This window comes from Bos taurus, chromosome 1 (genome assembly GCF_002263795.3).
Source record: "Bos taurus isolate L1 Dominette 01449 registration number 42190680 breed Hereford chromosome 1, ARS-UCD2.0, whole genome shotgun sequence".
In the NCBI taxonomy this organism is placed as follows: domain Eukaryota; kingdom Metazoa; phylum Chordata; class Mammalia; order Artiodactyla; family Bovidae; genus Bos; species Bos taurus.
The window spans coordinates 33817479-33834388 of record NC_037328.1 but is presented as its reverse complement, the minus strand read 5'-3'; the positions used below and the strand labels follow the sequence as shown (position 1 = coordinate 33834388).

Below are 16910 nucleotides of genomic sequence, written 5' to 3'. Positions count from 1 at the left end.
ACCCCTATTCCTTGCAATCCTGCCCATCTCCTTTTCAAATTATCCCATGTGTTCAAATCAAAACCCTTGAAGTCATACGTGAATTCTCTTTCACTCTTCTACCCCACATTCTGGCCACTCGCTAGTCAAAATACTTTAAAAGTACACAGAGAATTCCGCTTATTCTCATCATATTCATTTTTATCTCTTCAGTTTAAATCAACTTTATCTTTTACTTGGTTTATTTGCAATAGTTTCCTAACTGGTCTCTCTGCTTCTCATCCCATCCCTTATCGCCATGGTCTATATTCCCCATAATGGCTAGAGTGATACTGTTAAAATGTTCGTATGCTCACCTCATGCCTTCTAGCTCTGTTCAACAACCTTCAATGGTTTCTCATTTTAATCAGAGATAAAGCCATCTTTCAATGCCCTCACTTGCTCACACTTCCTATATCCTTATCTTTCTGCCCTCATTTCTTCTAGTCTACGTATTCACTCTGATCTGCACACTCTGGCTGAGATCTTCTTCAAATATATCCAGAGAACACCCATTCTAGATGCTCCTCTGCATTACTCTCTGTCCCCAGAAGTGTTGGCACGTCTAGATCTTTACTCTGTCTTGGGTGTTTACTCCGATGTCACTTCCTTAATGAGGCATTCCCTCATACCTTATTTAAAATGGCACTTCATTGCTCCCTTTTCTTAAATTTTATTCTTTAAAATAAAATGTAGAATACATCACCCTTGGACAAACTACATATGTACTTACTTCTTTTACTTATTGTCATTTTTCTCCCACTTGAATGTAAGTTACACAAGGGCAGAGTTTTGCCCGTTTTGTTCTCTACTATATTCAAAAAGCCTAGAACAACTTCTGGCAAAAAGTAGCTCAGTATGTGTTATTGAATGAATGGATGAATCTTAATTACACTTAAGGTGCCTATAGGGTCAAATTGTAAAGACATTTTAAATGGATGTCTATTAATTTATTTTGAATTGACAATCTTAGTATCCCTTAGAAGCTGAGAATTAAAATTAATTTTCTCTGTCACACCTCCTCTGACATAAATAGATGGTGGTAGATTAGTAATATAATCAATCATGTGACTACTCAAAATTAGACTTCTTTGCTCCTGGTTTGAAAGACTAGAAATTAATTTTTGGTTGACCAAGCCTAGTCAATTCCTTGCTTGAATACCTTTCAAATATATTCTTTCTCTCTATTACCTTAGCTCTCTTTTTGTTTCAGGTCATCATCGTATTACACCTTGGCTGCTAAAATCATTTTCATTCTCCTTTTACCTTTCTTACTCAAAGCCTCCCTTCCCACAGTTGTACATAAAGTACTGATTTTTTTTCTTATTTCCCTAATTTTAAAAGGATGCATGCTACATCTGATATGCTAAGGCAGGAAACAAAAGTAGAGCTGTAGCTATTGAAAAGTCAGAAGCAGTTATTTGTAGACAACACAGGCTACTATAATGAGAACCCCCCAAAGAAGTTCAAACCACTATTAGAACTAGTAAGGAGGTAATAAACAAAATAGAAATGTGCATTTTTATTTGCTAGAAAACCAATCAGTATACAAAAGGAGGCAAAGACATCAGTTCAAGTAGCAGCCAGTGCTGGGGCACAAGAATTGGTTTTCATGCTAGCTCCATGCTACTCTTGGTCACGTGGACTCAGTGGCAGCTCTGCACGTGAAATAGCCTTTTCAGATCTTTATAAAAATCTCACACCATGAGAGCTCACACTCAACATAAAAAGAAGTGAGGCAGAGACACAAACTATTATGTGTAAGGTAAATAAGCTACATAGGGAACTCTGCTTGATGTTATGTGGCAGCCTGAATGGGATGGGAGTTTGTGGGAGAATGGATACATGTATATGTATGGCTGAGTCCCTTTGCTGTCCACCTGAAACTATTACTTCATTGTTAATTGACTATAATCATATATTAAATAAAAAGATTTTGAGAAGGTATGGAGAAAATATATATATATATGTAAATAAGTAAGCTACCAGGATATATTGTACAGTACAGGGAAAGCAGCCAATATTTTATAACTTTAAATGAAGGATAATCTATAAAAATACTGAATCACTATGTTGTACATCTGAAACTAATATAACATTGTAAATCAACTAAAAAAATAACAGAAGTGAGCCAAGAAGGGCAGGGAGAGAGCTCTTTTTATCCTACATTCTCTCATCATTACTTGTATTCTTTTCCCCAAAGCCCTGAGGATAATGACACAGCTTCCATATTAGAAACCTTCATTGCATTTCACCTTCCCCATAGTTACAGCACCTAGGAAATGGGGAAGCTAAATATTACCATTTAAATACAGAGTCTCTGCTGTATGTCTCAGTAACTAAAAGGCCTGCTTCGGGTATTTACCCATTCACAGTCACTCTCAGTCTGAAAGTAGTGTTTAAGATCTCAATTTCCTGTTAGAAAGTGCTTATGACATTTGGCAGACTTTTGTTTGGCTTTTTATTTTGTTCGATGTTGCAGTATCGATTTTCAAACATCTCAAACCACACACAAATACACACAAAGAAAACCTCTGAAAAGAGTTTCTGCCATTACAACTGGACATAGAAGCAGGTGGCCCCTCACAACTCATTGGCCTCAAGAGACCTACGAGCTGGAACCAAGATTGGTTTATGTATTTTCTCAAGGTTGTTTCAAGATCACATACAAATCCATAATGAAACTAGAATCCAAATGCGGCTGACTACCAGGCATGTAAACCTCAAGCATCCAACCCATCTATAATGTTTGCAAATGTTTGTGAGGTAAGATTTTAAGTTACAAAGAAATACATGACTAATAACCTATTATCATCTCCATAGGAGAACACAGTTCTGGTTCCTAAAAGATATTTTTTATAATAATTCATGATTTAGAAAATAGCCCATTCAATCTCATACCGTGCAATTTTCAGCATTAAAAGACAAGGTGGGCTGTACATATAAGAAAGTTTTGAAATCCAAGCACAATATATAACATCTATATTCATACTACTATCATTCTTTCTAAATTACAACCATTCTTTCTAAAGTGTAAAAGTGAGTACTGTAGAATGTGCACACCAATCAGTCAGCATTCCCCACCCCCATTTTCCACTTTTACTTGAGTCCACCTACTAGCCTCAATATAAATAGTTGTAAAACCAGAAGACTTAATTCTTACAATCACCCACACCCCAGTACTAAAATACCACTGCCTCCTACATTTCACAGAGCTGCAAAATGTTCATCTACTGCTGTTTCCAAGGATTGCTTACAAGAGACTGCTGGGACTAAAAAATTATAAATTAAGGAAAGTAGAGTACTCTAATTTATAACTCTTAATACTCACACAATGCAAACAATATATTAAAAATATTTATTCAGGAAAAAAGTATTTCTAAATTGCATTATTTTGTTTGAATAGCAGAAAAATGTTACCTGAGGAGTCATGGAGCAGGAGAAATATTAGTATTTATAAATATAGGAAATAACTAAAATAGTTGAATAAAACCAAGTGAATAAATTGAAAAGATCATACTCAGTAACTTTTTAACCACAACAAATTCATAATTTAATAGTATTTTAATTAGCATTACTATCAATACAGGAAACCCAGGTTTGATTCCTGGATTAAGAAGATCTCCTGGAGAAGGGAATGGCTACCCACTTCAGTATTCTTCCTGGAGAATTCCATGGACAGAGGAGCCTGGTGAGCTACAGTCCATGGAGTTGCAAAGAGTTGAATAGGACTGAGTGACTAACTCTTTCACTTTTCCATCATTAATGAAATACTGTGTGTTCTTATTTCTACTTTTTGGTACTTAGACCAACATTTCCAAATTACTTATAAAAAAAAGCTCCTTGGGATTAAAAAGAGACTGCACTTACTAGGAAAATCCAAGTAATAATGTTGAAATTCGTTTTTTTTTTTTTTTTAATTAATTCTCAACTTCAAGCTGCAATTATTTTCACATAAATATGCTACAAAGACGAATTCTGCATAGATTCTATATATTGAACCTATTGAGTAGGCCTATTATTGAATGGGCCTGTCATTGAATGTCATTGAGTGATATAAATTATTGTGATTCCTGGGCTCACTGGCCACACACCCCCGGTTATACCTTAAAGCACAGTAGAAGAATATAGGATAAGCTAAACCAATTAATTTCTCTCTCCTAGGAACTTAAAACAAGAACAGAGCAGCCTCAATTAAAACACTATTTCAGCAATGTAGATCCATCATAGAATGGTATGACTCTTTCAAAGTCTGATGTAAAATATTAAAAAAAATACAAAACGAAAAAATGCACTAAAATTTTAAATAGTTAAGCTTTAAACACTACATTTTATTTAAAATAGAATTATATTGGTATGAATAAAAATTATGTAGTCATAAATAAAATTAAACATATACATTACAGACATTATTTTTGATCCTGTTCAGATTTTCTTATACTTACTAAGGAGCTTTGAAACTTACAAATTTGAAACTTACAAATATCTTAAGTTCTCCATACTCTCTGTGCTAATCCTCATAAAAAAGCTATTTAACAAAGAGACCATATCAATATATCACAAGTAAATCAGGTCCATGCACAGCACATTGTTACCTCCTAAATTAGACAAATAGCACATAGTATTTCTAGTTTATTTACAGTTGTTTCTTTAAAAAATAATTTTATCAAAAAAGTATGTTTTTAATCATATGTATTTTCAAGTCACATCTTTTTCCTAGGTTCATATATGGTATTTTTACCAGTTATTTGGGTGTCTTGTATCCTCTACAATGAGGCTTATTATGCAACAAGTAGAATTACATTTGTCTATCTCTAAAATGCTTTACCTAGTACTTTTCCTCTATATACTCCACTGTTCCAATATATAGATGATATATGACAGCTTGTTTTGGTGTGCTGTGCTTAGTCTCTCAGTTGTGTCTGACTCTTTGCAACCCCATGGACTGTAGCCTGCCAGGCATCTCTGTCCATGGGGATTCTTCAAGCAAAAATACGAGTGGGTTGCTATGCCTTCCTCCAGGAAATCTTCCCAACCCAGGGATTGAAGCCAGGTTTCCTGCATTGCGGGTGGATTCTTTACCATCTGAATCACCACAGAAGCCCTTACTTTTCCTCTATATACTCCACCATTCCAATGTAGAGATGATATATAAACAACTTGCTCTTAAGGGCAAAATCCATGTTTTATTTATTTTAGTAGTCCTAGTGCCCAGCATAATTCCTGGGACACAGCACTATTTTACTAATGTTCACAGAATAGAACTGAAATTGTGACTTGGAAATCTTTTTTAAATATAAGCTTGGTGGGTGATCCATGGGATCACAATGAGTCAGACACAACTGAGTGACTAAGCACACAGCACAGCACATGCTTAGATATTTACCCATTAAGAACATTTACCTAACAGTCTTCTTTCTTTAATGACTATTGATTCCCAAAACTGAGGATCTAAAATATCACAAAAGACATCAAGGCAATTACCAAGAAAGTGGTTGGTCATTGTTTACATTTTATAAAGTGTTTTGGGAGATGGAAATTCATGGCACAATGGTGGTGGCTATCCACCCAGTCTAGCTCTAGGCATCATCCAACTTCTACTATCATGACATAAAAAGTGGCATTCCCCAGATAGTTTGCTGACTATGTGCTGACTCTGTATGTCTTACCAGGATTATATATATATATATATTATATATAATATATATATATAAAATATGTTCCCAGAAGCATACATGATTAGTAGAGAAAGGATATCAAATTTTAATCAGGTCAAGGTATCTTTCAAGTAGCTCTGTTCAATGTAGAATAGACTCCTCAAAAATCAATGAGCTACAGTAACTACAAACCACCTAATATAGTGCCTATCACACAGTAGATAGTCAGCAAATATTTGCTGAATGAAAGATTAAGTAAATATACAAGTTAATCATCAGAAAGTGGAATAAAATAGTTCAGTGTTGTAGAAATAACATTTCTCTTTATGAGTTTTTTTTAATTAATATTTTTTAAATTATGAAACTATGGTAACACATTTACAGGAGACTTGGAAAATACAGAAAAAGGTAGCACATAGTTCGTTTTTATGAAGTTTTGCTAAAAAAAAGTGAACAGTAATGTGCAAAAACTAAAAGGACTTAATTCAGGAATTTAGTTATTTTCACAGAGGCACTTGATTTATTTGCAGTAAATTTTTCTTTATTTTAAAATAAAATCATTACAGGGAATTCACTGACTGTTCAGTGGTTAGGACTCTATGCTTTCACTACTGAGGGCATGGATTTAATCCCTGGCCTGGGAATTAAGATTCCACAAGCTGCGAAGAGTGGTCAAAAACAAAAGTATTATAAAAATTAGTAATATTAGTGGAACCTAATTTATCTAAAATGTAATAATAAGTATGAAAATTATGCTGAATCATAAAATGCTCAAATTAAAATTTGCTGAACACTTTCAGATACATACTTGTGGCTTTGAATGTCAAAAATCTTGATACAGATATCACAAAATGAATACAATTTATAGTGTATAGTTGCAAGGAGATCCAACTAGTCCATCCTAAAGGATATCAGTCCTGGGTGTTCATTGGAAGGATTGAGGTTGAAGCTGAAACTCCAATACTTTGGCCACCTGATTCAAAGAGCTGACTAATTTGAAAAGGCCCTGATGCTGGGAAAAATTGAGGGCAGGAGGAGAAGGGAATGACAGAGGATGAGATGGTTGGATGGCATCACCAACTCGATGGACATGAATTTGGGTAAACTCCGGGAGTTGGTGATGGACAGGGAGGCCTGGAGTGTTGTGGTTCATGGGGTCGCAAAGGGTTGGACATGAATGAGTGACTGAACTGAACTGATAATGCACATGATTATTTTTATGTTTTTCTTAACAATGTTGAGACTTGAGTATAGAGAGATGAAGATAGTAATCATATAATATACAATTGAAATTTTGCTTATGCTTTGTGACAATTTATAGTGATGGCTTTATTATTAGTAGATTAAGTGAAAGCAAGTTATTTCTTTAAAAAATCTCATAGCATACACTTTAACATATATGTTAAATCTGAGGAATATAGCATTGAAAAACTGTGTTTTGCGAGGGTACTGCACTGTTGCAACTTATTTCTCTCAAAATGAAGCAATTCAATGGAAAGTATTTGTGAACATAGAGTGGCACATGTTTTTGATGGAAATTATCTTTACTGAAAATTGGAGAGGGAGAAATATCTATTTATATTTGGTAAATTGTGCTGGCTACTTTCTGCTTATCATTTCAGATCCATTACTTACTCTGCTCTTTGCTCTGGGAGACTAAACTACCTAGGATCCCTTGACCTGTGTTTTCCAACTGGGCTCAGCCTGTGGAAGTCAGATCAAAGGGTAGGAGGAAAGAGAATTCAATTTATGTATTTCCACACATCGCTCCTTCCTAAACAGTCTCAGCTTCTAACCAGAAGCCTTCTTTCCAAAACTTAGCTTTAGTTCTCTCTGTCGCCCTTTCAGACCCAAGGGTAGGACGGTTTCCCACTGTTACTGGTTCCTGGGTGGTGTATCATCTTGATGAGTTTCCTTAATTATGGCTGCACATCTGTAAACAGTGTGTTCCATACTTCATTAACTCAAGTGTATCATTTATTTCCTAGTGGGAACTGGATTCCTACTAATTTAATGCGGATGCATTTGCTAGCACATCTGCTAATACAAATAAAATTATTAACTATGAGAATGATGTGTTCAGATCTATCATTGAGATGATGACTTTGGAGTAAAGACCTAAAAGAAGTGATAATTTCATAAGAAAAGTAAAAAACGATAAAATTCAAAAAGCAATAAAATGAAGTCCTCATAGTATGATATATCATGAAGTGAATTAAGCTTCACTTTAAAAAGTTCATGTCTTATCATCATTTTGTTGCTTACTACTGCTGCTGCTGCTGCTGCTAAGTCACTTCAGTCGTGTCCGACTCTTAGCGACCCCATGGACTGCAGCCCACCAGGCTCCCCGGTCCCTGGGATTCTCCAGGCAAGAACACTGGAGTGGGTTGCCATTTCCTCCTCCAATGCATGAAAGTGAAAAGTGAAAGTGAAGTCGCTCAGTCGTGTCCGACTCTTAGCGATCCCATGGACTGCAGCCCACCAGGCTCCTCTGTCCATGGAATTTTCCAGGCAAGAGTACTGGAGTGGGGTGCCATTGCCTTCTTCGTGCTTACTACTAGAGTCATTCAAATCTGTAAACCTCAGTTTCTTCATATACAAAATGGGAATATTGACTATATAGGTCATTGTAGATCCAAGGAGAAAAGTTAATTACACTGAAGTTATTTAAAAATTGCCTTGTGCAACTGTAAGTTGTCATCACTGATTTCATGTCTTTATTGTAACTTATACATCATATTTGATTTTATTTAAGAAAGCAAAAGGAAGGGTAAAATTGACCACTTAAATATCTGATTTACAGAGTTTAATATTTGCTGTTTTCAAGGCTGTCATATTGATTGAAACTAGTTGTGGGGAAAGACACTCAGATGGCACTGGTTGGCATGGAGGCAGGAGAACTTGTATCATTATTTTAGGTTCATCTCATTTTTATTCTCTTTATTACTGCTTGTTCTAGGATATCTTATTCATGTTACTCCTCTCCCATCATCCCCAGTATTAATGTAAAATTATCAGCAGAATAATTAGAAAATTAACACCAGCATATTTTTTGGCTATACCCTTAATAAAATTTATTTTCACTCATTCAGGAATAAAATTTCTTTCAAGATATTTTTGAGAATCATTGAAGTATAATTCAAAAAAGCAAAACTACTGTAAAAAGAAATATCACAAACAGGTATGCATTTTACATTTTTATATAAAAACACATACAAGCACACAGAGATATGTCTGTTAAATGCATATACTCCTGGGGGTGTTTGTACAAAGTATTTCCTGTCAATAATAAAATGGAATTGAAGTGTTCTTTCCTAAACATTAAGTGATCTGATTGTACTACTTCAATTGTTTTTTTTTCCACACCTGCAGAGAAACAGACACAATGATCTAATTGATTTTTTTTTATTTCTATTGCCAAATATCACAGAGTATTAATGTAAAGTTTCAGTGAACTCAGCTCCCTACTCTCCCTATCTCCCTGTGCTATGCTTAGTTGCTCAGTTGTTTCTGACTCTTTGCATGTAGCCCACGAGGTACCTTGGTCCATGGGGATTCTCCAAGCAAGAATACGGAGTGGGCTGCCATGCCCTCCTCCAGGGGATCTTCCAAGCTCAGGGATTGAACCCAGTTCTCCGCCATTGCAGGTGGATTCTCTACCATCTGAGCCACCAGGGAAGCCCAAGAACACTGCAGTGGGTAGACTATCCCTTCTCCAGGGTATCTTCCCAACCCAGGAATCGAACTGGGGTCTCCTGCATTGCAGGCGAATTCTTGACCAGCTAAGCTACCAGGGAAGGACCCTCTGTCTCCCTATACCCACTCTATTCCAAATGCTTACCTACTGTTTATAACAGAACAGTAAACTTCGTGTAAAAAGAAACAGATGAGGGACAGAATATGTGACAACATTTGATCTAAGTCCCTCTGATCCCTAAGAACCTATAATTTTTCCTCTTGATTTTTATTTTTATTTAAATGTGCAGGCTTTAAGTGTTACAGAAAAAAAAAAAAAACTTCATATAAAAACTATGCAGACATGAAATGTAATTGTAACTAAATATCTACTTCATAGGTTAATGATTTCTGGTTTTCAGGTGCAAACAAAGTAGATGGAGAAAATATTAAAGATGCAGTTCTGATCCAAAGACCAATACATCTAATTTGGTGGCGGTGCTGATAAACCCCTCTTATTTCTCTGCTGGTTGGTGTCAGAAGCAGAATTAGGAGTCAAATCTGATTCCTGTCTCCTTTGCTACAATGTCCCCATTCAGTTCAGTTCAGTCACTCAGTCGTGTCTGACTGTTTGCGACCCCATGAACCGCAGCATGCCAGGCTTCCCTGTCTATCACCAACTCCTGGAGTTTACTCAAACTCATGTCCATTGAGTCAGTGATGCCATCCAACCATCTCATCCTCTGTTGTCCCCTTCTTTTCCTGCCTTCAGTCTTTCCCAGCATCAGGATCTTTTCAAATGAATCAGCTCTTTGCATCAGGTGACCAAACCACTGGAGTTTCAGCTTTAACATCAGTCCTTCCAAAAAACACCCAGGATCGATTTCCCTTAGGATGGACTGGTTGGATCACCTTGCAGTCCAAGAGACTCTCAAGAGTCTTCTCCAACACCACAGTTCAAAAGCATCAATTCTTTGGTGCTCAGCCCTGTTTATAGCCCAACTCTCACATCCATACTTGACCCCTGGTAAAACCATAGCCTTGACTAGATGGACCTTTGTTGACAAAGTAATGTCTCCACTTTTTAATATGCTATCTAGGTTGGTAATAACTTTCCTTCCAAGGAGTAAGAGTCTTAATTTCATGGCTGCAATCACCATCTGCAGGGATTTTGGAGCCCCCAAAAATAAAGTCAGCCACTGTTTACACTGTTTCCCCATCTATTTGCCATGAAGTGGTGGGACTGGATGCCATGATCTTAGTTTCCTGAATGTTGAGTTTTAAGCCAACTTTTTCACTCTCCTCTTTCAACACTTTAGTTTCTTCACTTTCTGCCATAAGGGTGTTTTCATCTGCATATCTGAGGTTATTGATATTTCTCCCAGGAATCTTGATTCCAGCTTGTGCTTCATCCAGCATTTCTCATGATGTACTCTGCATATAGGTTAAATAAGCAGGATGACAATATACAGCCTTGACGTATGACTTCCCCTATTTGGAACCACTCTGTTGTTTATGTCCAGTTCTAACTGTTGCTTCCTGACCTGCATACAGGTTTCTCAAGAGGCAGGTTCAGGTCGTCTATATTCCCATCTCTTTTCTTTTAATGTCCCCATTAAATCTGTGCAATTTAAACAGCAAAATTTCATTTACTTAATATTTGATTCGTTTTTATGATGACTTGTGATTTTCTCAGTTGAAAAATGCATATTCTGCAGCCAAGGCTGGACATGGGCAAGGTCTATTTTGGCATCTAAAGAGTGAATCATTGTCTAGAGCTGTGCTTTCCAAAATAGTAAATACACATGGTTTTTCAGTACTTGAAATACAGCTAATGTGACTAAAAAACACAAAATTTTAATTATTTTAAAATTGACAAGTATCCACACATGACACTGGCTACAGAATTGTTCTGTACAGATATAGAACACTGCCATCATTGCAGAAAGTCCTATTGGGCAGTGTTGACTATACTGCATCTCTCGGTCTTACTGTATGTACATCTTCAACAGTTGGGAGTAACTGCTGTTCTTAACTAAAAGGCAGCTGCTAAGATCAATGGCAGAAGCCACTTGGGTTATACTTAAAGTGACCTGGTGCTGGGATACCTTTGTTCTCTGGGGCATTCTAGTTAAAACTAACATAGACTTCACCTGGATTCAAATTCCTTCACCGCCAGTCATTAGCAGAATGTCTGTAGACAAATTTTCCTTGAATGTTACTCAATTTCTCCAGTTATAAATAGAATATTTACATATCACATAATAAATGTTCTCAAAGTAGCAAAAGCCTCAGGTCACTGCCCTCTTTATTTTACCTGAATAAGATATATTGTAATATTAGCTTCACTTAGCCAATTACCCCCCGGACATTTATCTCCCTTGTGAAGAAAGTCCTGAATATTCACATTCAACCACCTTGAGAAAAACTAAGAAAAGGAGTTCAGCTTAATTCTCCTTTAGCAGATCATCAATTGCCCACTCACAGCATGCTTTTCTTTAGCTAATAATTCCAAGTAAACAAGGAAGGGTTTTCTAGTTTTAATTGAACCAACGGGTCACTGTCTTGAGATCCTTGTTCAAACCCCACAGCCAGAAGAGTCAGAGACCTGTGTAGCAGGAAAGGCTACTCATCATGCCTTTTGGTTCTTACAGTGGCAACAGCAATATCAATGAGAAGCACATGTGTTGTTGTGCTGACTAACTTGCCCACTTCCTCCTTCCTCTTTCCCTCCCTCTGTCCCTTTCCTCCATCCTTCTCATTACTCCATGTCAGTACAGAAATTAAAGCTCAGGGATACAGAACTCTGGTGAGAACTGAGTTATTAAACCCAACACTTCTCAACCTCAGCTGTATTTTATAATCATTTGAGACACAATTAAAACTCTGTGATACTGCATATGCCTGAAAGACTGTTTGGAAAGCTCCTGAGAACAACTGGCAACAAAATATGAGACAGAAATAAGAACAGAACTATGGATAAAGCCATTAACAGTGGCAGCCACCTGTAGAAGCTGGTGCAATCAGTGACACAGACGCTTTCATTTTCTCTATTGTTCTCCTGAGCAGTTGTAACTTGCACAAGACATATGGGTTGCTCTAGTCACGCTAACCAATGCTTAACTTCTACACTTAGACTGGCAAAATTTAGCACGTTTGTCTGCAGACAAAAAGACAGTATGTGGAAATTGTGATATGAAATCTTCAAAAAACACTTTTATTTTCAAACCCTTGCACTTGAGGGACATCACTATCAAGGATCCCTTCCACTACAATATTACAAGGAACCGAATCAAGGACTTGTGAAGGAACAGGCATGTTAGTTTGTCATTCATGAAAGGTTGCTTTATTCAATACTTTCTGCTATTCTGTTGCAACTGATGGTAAACCCACAATGGAAATAGAAAAAGTCTAACAACATAAATAGAAACCTATTATACTACACACATACACACACACACAAATGCACACACAGAGGCTTTTTTCAGCATAAATCTAATTCGTTAAGCAAATATAAAAGAAAAATAAGAATGCTTCAACAATTCATATGATCAGGTGTATTTTGTAGCAGTGTAAAGATATAGGAATATTGCTAAATATCCCAGATATACCATGATGGGTTTTTATCACCTGGACTGTCCTTCAGAAAAAAGGAGCTTCCTGGAAACAAAGTCTTTGCAAATCTGTATTACAAGTTGCTCTCCATTTTCCACAGGAAATTTGCATTAACTTGAAATACTCTGAATCAATGCTTATTTTAGACAATCTATAGAGAATATTTTATAGAATTACTAAAATAGGAAGCAATGACATTTCATATAGATTTTGGTTTTGCGCCTGAGGATTTGACCTCACAATTATAGATGTCACTGTACACATGATTCTCAAAGATCTTAAAAAGCAGTACAATAAGTTGTTACATAATGGAAATCATTATTATAATTCTGCAGGATGAATGCACAGCAAAAAAACTGTCCTAGTGTTAAAAAAATACAGTTGATTGAAACTTATTTCTCATTGACAGTATCTTATACTTTTTCAAAGTACTGCTAAACAAGATTATTTCATTAAATGCAGGGGTGTAAAAAAGCAATATTGCTAAATTAATATATTTTTATACTAGTTTAAATATGTTATTGTTGCTATTTAGTCATTAAGTTGTGTCTGATTCTTGTGTGACCCCGTGGACTATAATCCACTAGGCCTTTCTGTCCATGAGATTTCCCAGGCAAGAATACTGGGGTGGATTGCCATTTCCTTCTCCACAGAATTTTTCTGACCCAGGCACCAACCTATATCTTCTGCACTGGCAGGTGGATTCTTTACCATTGAGCCACCAGGAAAATCCAGTTAAAATATGTACATATAATCAAGTTGATAAATTAAATCGTGTACTATATGTTTAATCGTTCCATGAGCATCCCTAACAGTATCTTGTCTCCCAAACATTTTCTTTTGTGTTATATCATTGGGCGAATGAGAGGTTTCATTAAAACTAGAGTCTTTTTATATTTGGGCACATATGTCTGAAATATTTATTTACAAATACTTGTAATCAATCACTGCCATGAGCACAAAGAAGCTGCTAAATGCTTGTATATGTCTGGTGACTTATGTATTTGAATTTTTAACTAATAGAGCTTCATTCTGGAAAGCAACATAGATCACTTGATTTAAAACAACAAAAAATTCCTTTAAACACCACCATGAAGAACTGAAATAAACACTAGAACTTTCTTTTCATGTATATATAGATGTGCCTTGTCCATCCACAAAGCACTAGGAATTTATGATCAAACCATAAAGCTTACATAATATTAGTATGATAAAACTTAAATATATTTTTGCTAGAAAAAATGAAATCAAAAGAGAACTTTAAGTTTTATTTTCTATTTATACAGCTTTTATTTCCATTGAATATAGCTGAAGTATAAACTAAATTATGTGGATTATACATAATTTTTTTGAAACAGTTAATTAATCCATAAAATTAACTTAATCCTTGAATGACATATTTTTAAAAGGCTTAAAAATATCAAATTAGATATTCCTTAGCTATTTCTCAAGTTGTGAAAAAAAGTCACTTTACAGTCTCATAAAGCAGGATTAAAATTTTTCACAATGTAATAAAAACATCTTAATCAGAATAATTAAGTAATCAATAATAGTAATAAGGATTCAATTTATATTATTATTGCTATATTAACTGTTTAGCATATAGATGTTTAAAAATCCATTTCCAGACATTTAAAGATATCCCTAAATACTAAAAAAAAAAAAAGAACAAACTCTATGACTGGAAGTCTCTGTTAAACACGAATGATTACACATCAAACACTCAAAACAAAACATGAAGATGGCATCACATTATTGGCTTTAAGTCTAGTCAATATTTAAGTCACAATATTTGTCATGATACTGTCTTTAAATCTCACATAGCTGTGAGAACTTTAACCCCTCCCTTCCACATCTCTGTGAAAATAGCCCTTAATGATAACTGTTCTGTCTTTCAGACAGCAAAATAGAAACCCTTTATAAATATTAAAGTTCTACAGAAATGCTAGTATTCCTAACCCTTTCTCATAGTTAAGTTTATGTGTCAACTCATTAGGCCACAATATCCAGATGTTTGGTCAAATACCAGTCCAGTTATTGCTGTGAAGGTATTTTTAGATGAGATTACATTGCAATCAGTAGACTTTGAGTAAAGCACATCACTCTGCAAAATGCAGGTGGGCCTCATTCAATCAGTATAAGGCCTTCAGAGTAAAATAAAAACAAAAAAAAAAAACCAACTGAGGTTCCCTGAAGAAGAGATTTTCCTCTAGACTGCCTTCAGACTTGAGCTGCAATGTAACTCTTCCCTGAGTCTCCAGTCTACTGTCCTACCATGCAGATTTCAGACTGGCCAGCTTCAACAATCACTTGTGCCAATTTCTAAATATTAATCTCATTCTCTCCCTCTCCCTCTGTAGATGTATGTATTATCTATTTTAGCTAACCAGCTATCTAGAGAGAGAGAGAGAAAGAGAACAATTGTCTCCTGTCAATGTACTCTAAAACATATTTTGTTCATGTGCTTGTTTAATTGTCTGGCTTCCACACTGGACTGTATATCCTCTATGGGCAGGGATTTTATGTCTGTTCTCTAATTCTCATGCCTTGTACAAAGAAACTCTCAAAATATATTTGTTGAATTACTTAGGTTTTTAACCAATCCTTCATATACTAAAGGTTAAAATAGAGTATTTGATTTTAAATTTAAAGTACATCAAAGAGGGAAAGTATAGAAATGCACAAAATATAGTGAATTTATATTTTAGGTGAAATGGACACATTTACTGAACTAATTTGACTACACTTCAATTATTGGATCCTATTTCAAATTATTTCACTATTATCTACATACATACATAAGGAATAAAGATATTAAGGTGATGTTGAATACTTGGATATAAATATTTATATTTATCTAAAGCAATAGATCTATATTTTCATTACAGTTCCTGAACTAATTTTCTCCCAGTGCTTATAACAGTGGACAACTGCTTAAACATTAAGTATATGCTTTTAGTTGTTTGCTAGAATTATAAAATGTAATGTGATTTAGTTCTCTAAAAACACTTAATCAAAATCTATCACCCAATTAGAAAGCCCAGTTAAGTCCAACTCAGTGTGTAAATACAGCTTCTTAATTTCAGTTTATTTTAGAAACATGGAGTGACTTAACCTTATTATTGAATAATACCATTTTTACAATTCTTAGCTTTAAACTCAATTCATGAGAATAAAATAAAAAAAAAAAACTTGCCAAAGTTACATAGTATTTTCTAAATATTTTAATTAAAGTTAATAAAAAGAACACATCCTATTGCCAGGAGTGAGGAAAAAAATATTCAATCTATACAAAAAACATCTAAAAGAGAACAAAAGCATGTGGTATCTGGAGAGAAAATAATTGTTAGGAGAAGATATAAAACTATTTTTGAAACAGAATTAGAACTGTTTATTTTATTAAAAAGTTGACATAGGTTATCTTTAGTGTTTATGACTTGCAAACTAAAGTATTTAATATTTAACATGTTTAAATACAAGCATCAGCAGTTTGGTAATCAAAAGGAATAATTTGAATCATCTCAGAAAAATAAATTCATTATAATTAGGATATTTTAGAATATGATTAAAATATTTAAAAGAAAATGTATTCACCTTTCTTGTCATCAAAGTACAGAGTCTGTTGAGCTGGATTTGACCACTGGAGGGAGGTGTTATCATTTTGATCAACCCTGCAGGTCAAAATTGCAGTTCCGCCTTCAACAACCGTTACATTCTGTGTGAGTGGAAATTGCCCTTGGCTGCCTAAAAAGGGATTAAAGAAAAGGTTGATTAAATGAAACTTATAAAATGATTAACTTTCCAAGAGTTACATGAACTTAACTTCTCACTCCAAGTAAAATTTAAACCAACCAAACAACAACAGCAAAACTATACATTAGAAAAAAGGCAAGATAATTGAAAACCTTTAAATAGAGGACAACAGTGTGATATACTATTAGGACT

General features: G+C 35.0%; 1 protein-coding gene across 5 annotated transcripts in view; it reads right to left on the bottom strand.

Moving 5' to 3' along the window:
- Positions 1–16910, bottom strand: part of CADM2 (cell adhesion molecule 2) — a 1275593-nt gene that overhangs the window by 268363 nt on the left and 990320 nt on the right. For all 5 annotated transcript variants that reach the window (XM_059887610.1, XM_059887613.1, XM_059887602.1 and 2 more), the window contains one exon: positions 16560–16709. In XM_059887610.1, the coding sequence (XP_059743593.1) occupies positions 16560–16709 (150 nt within the window). The remainder of the gene's footprint in view (positions 1–16559; positions 16710–16910) is intronic.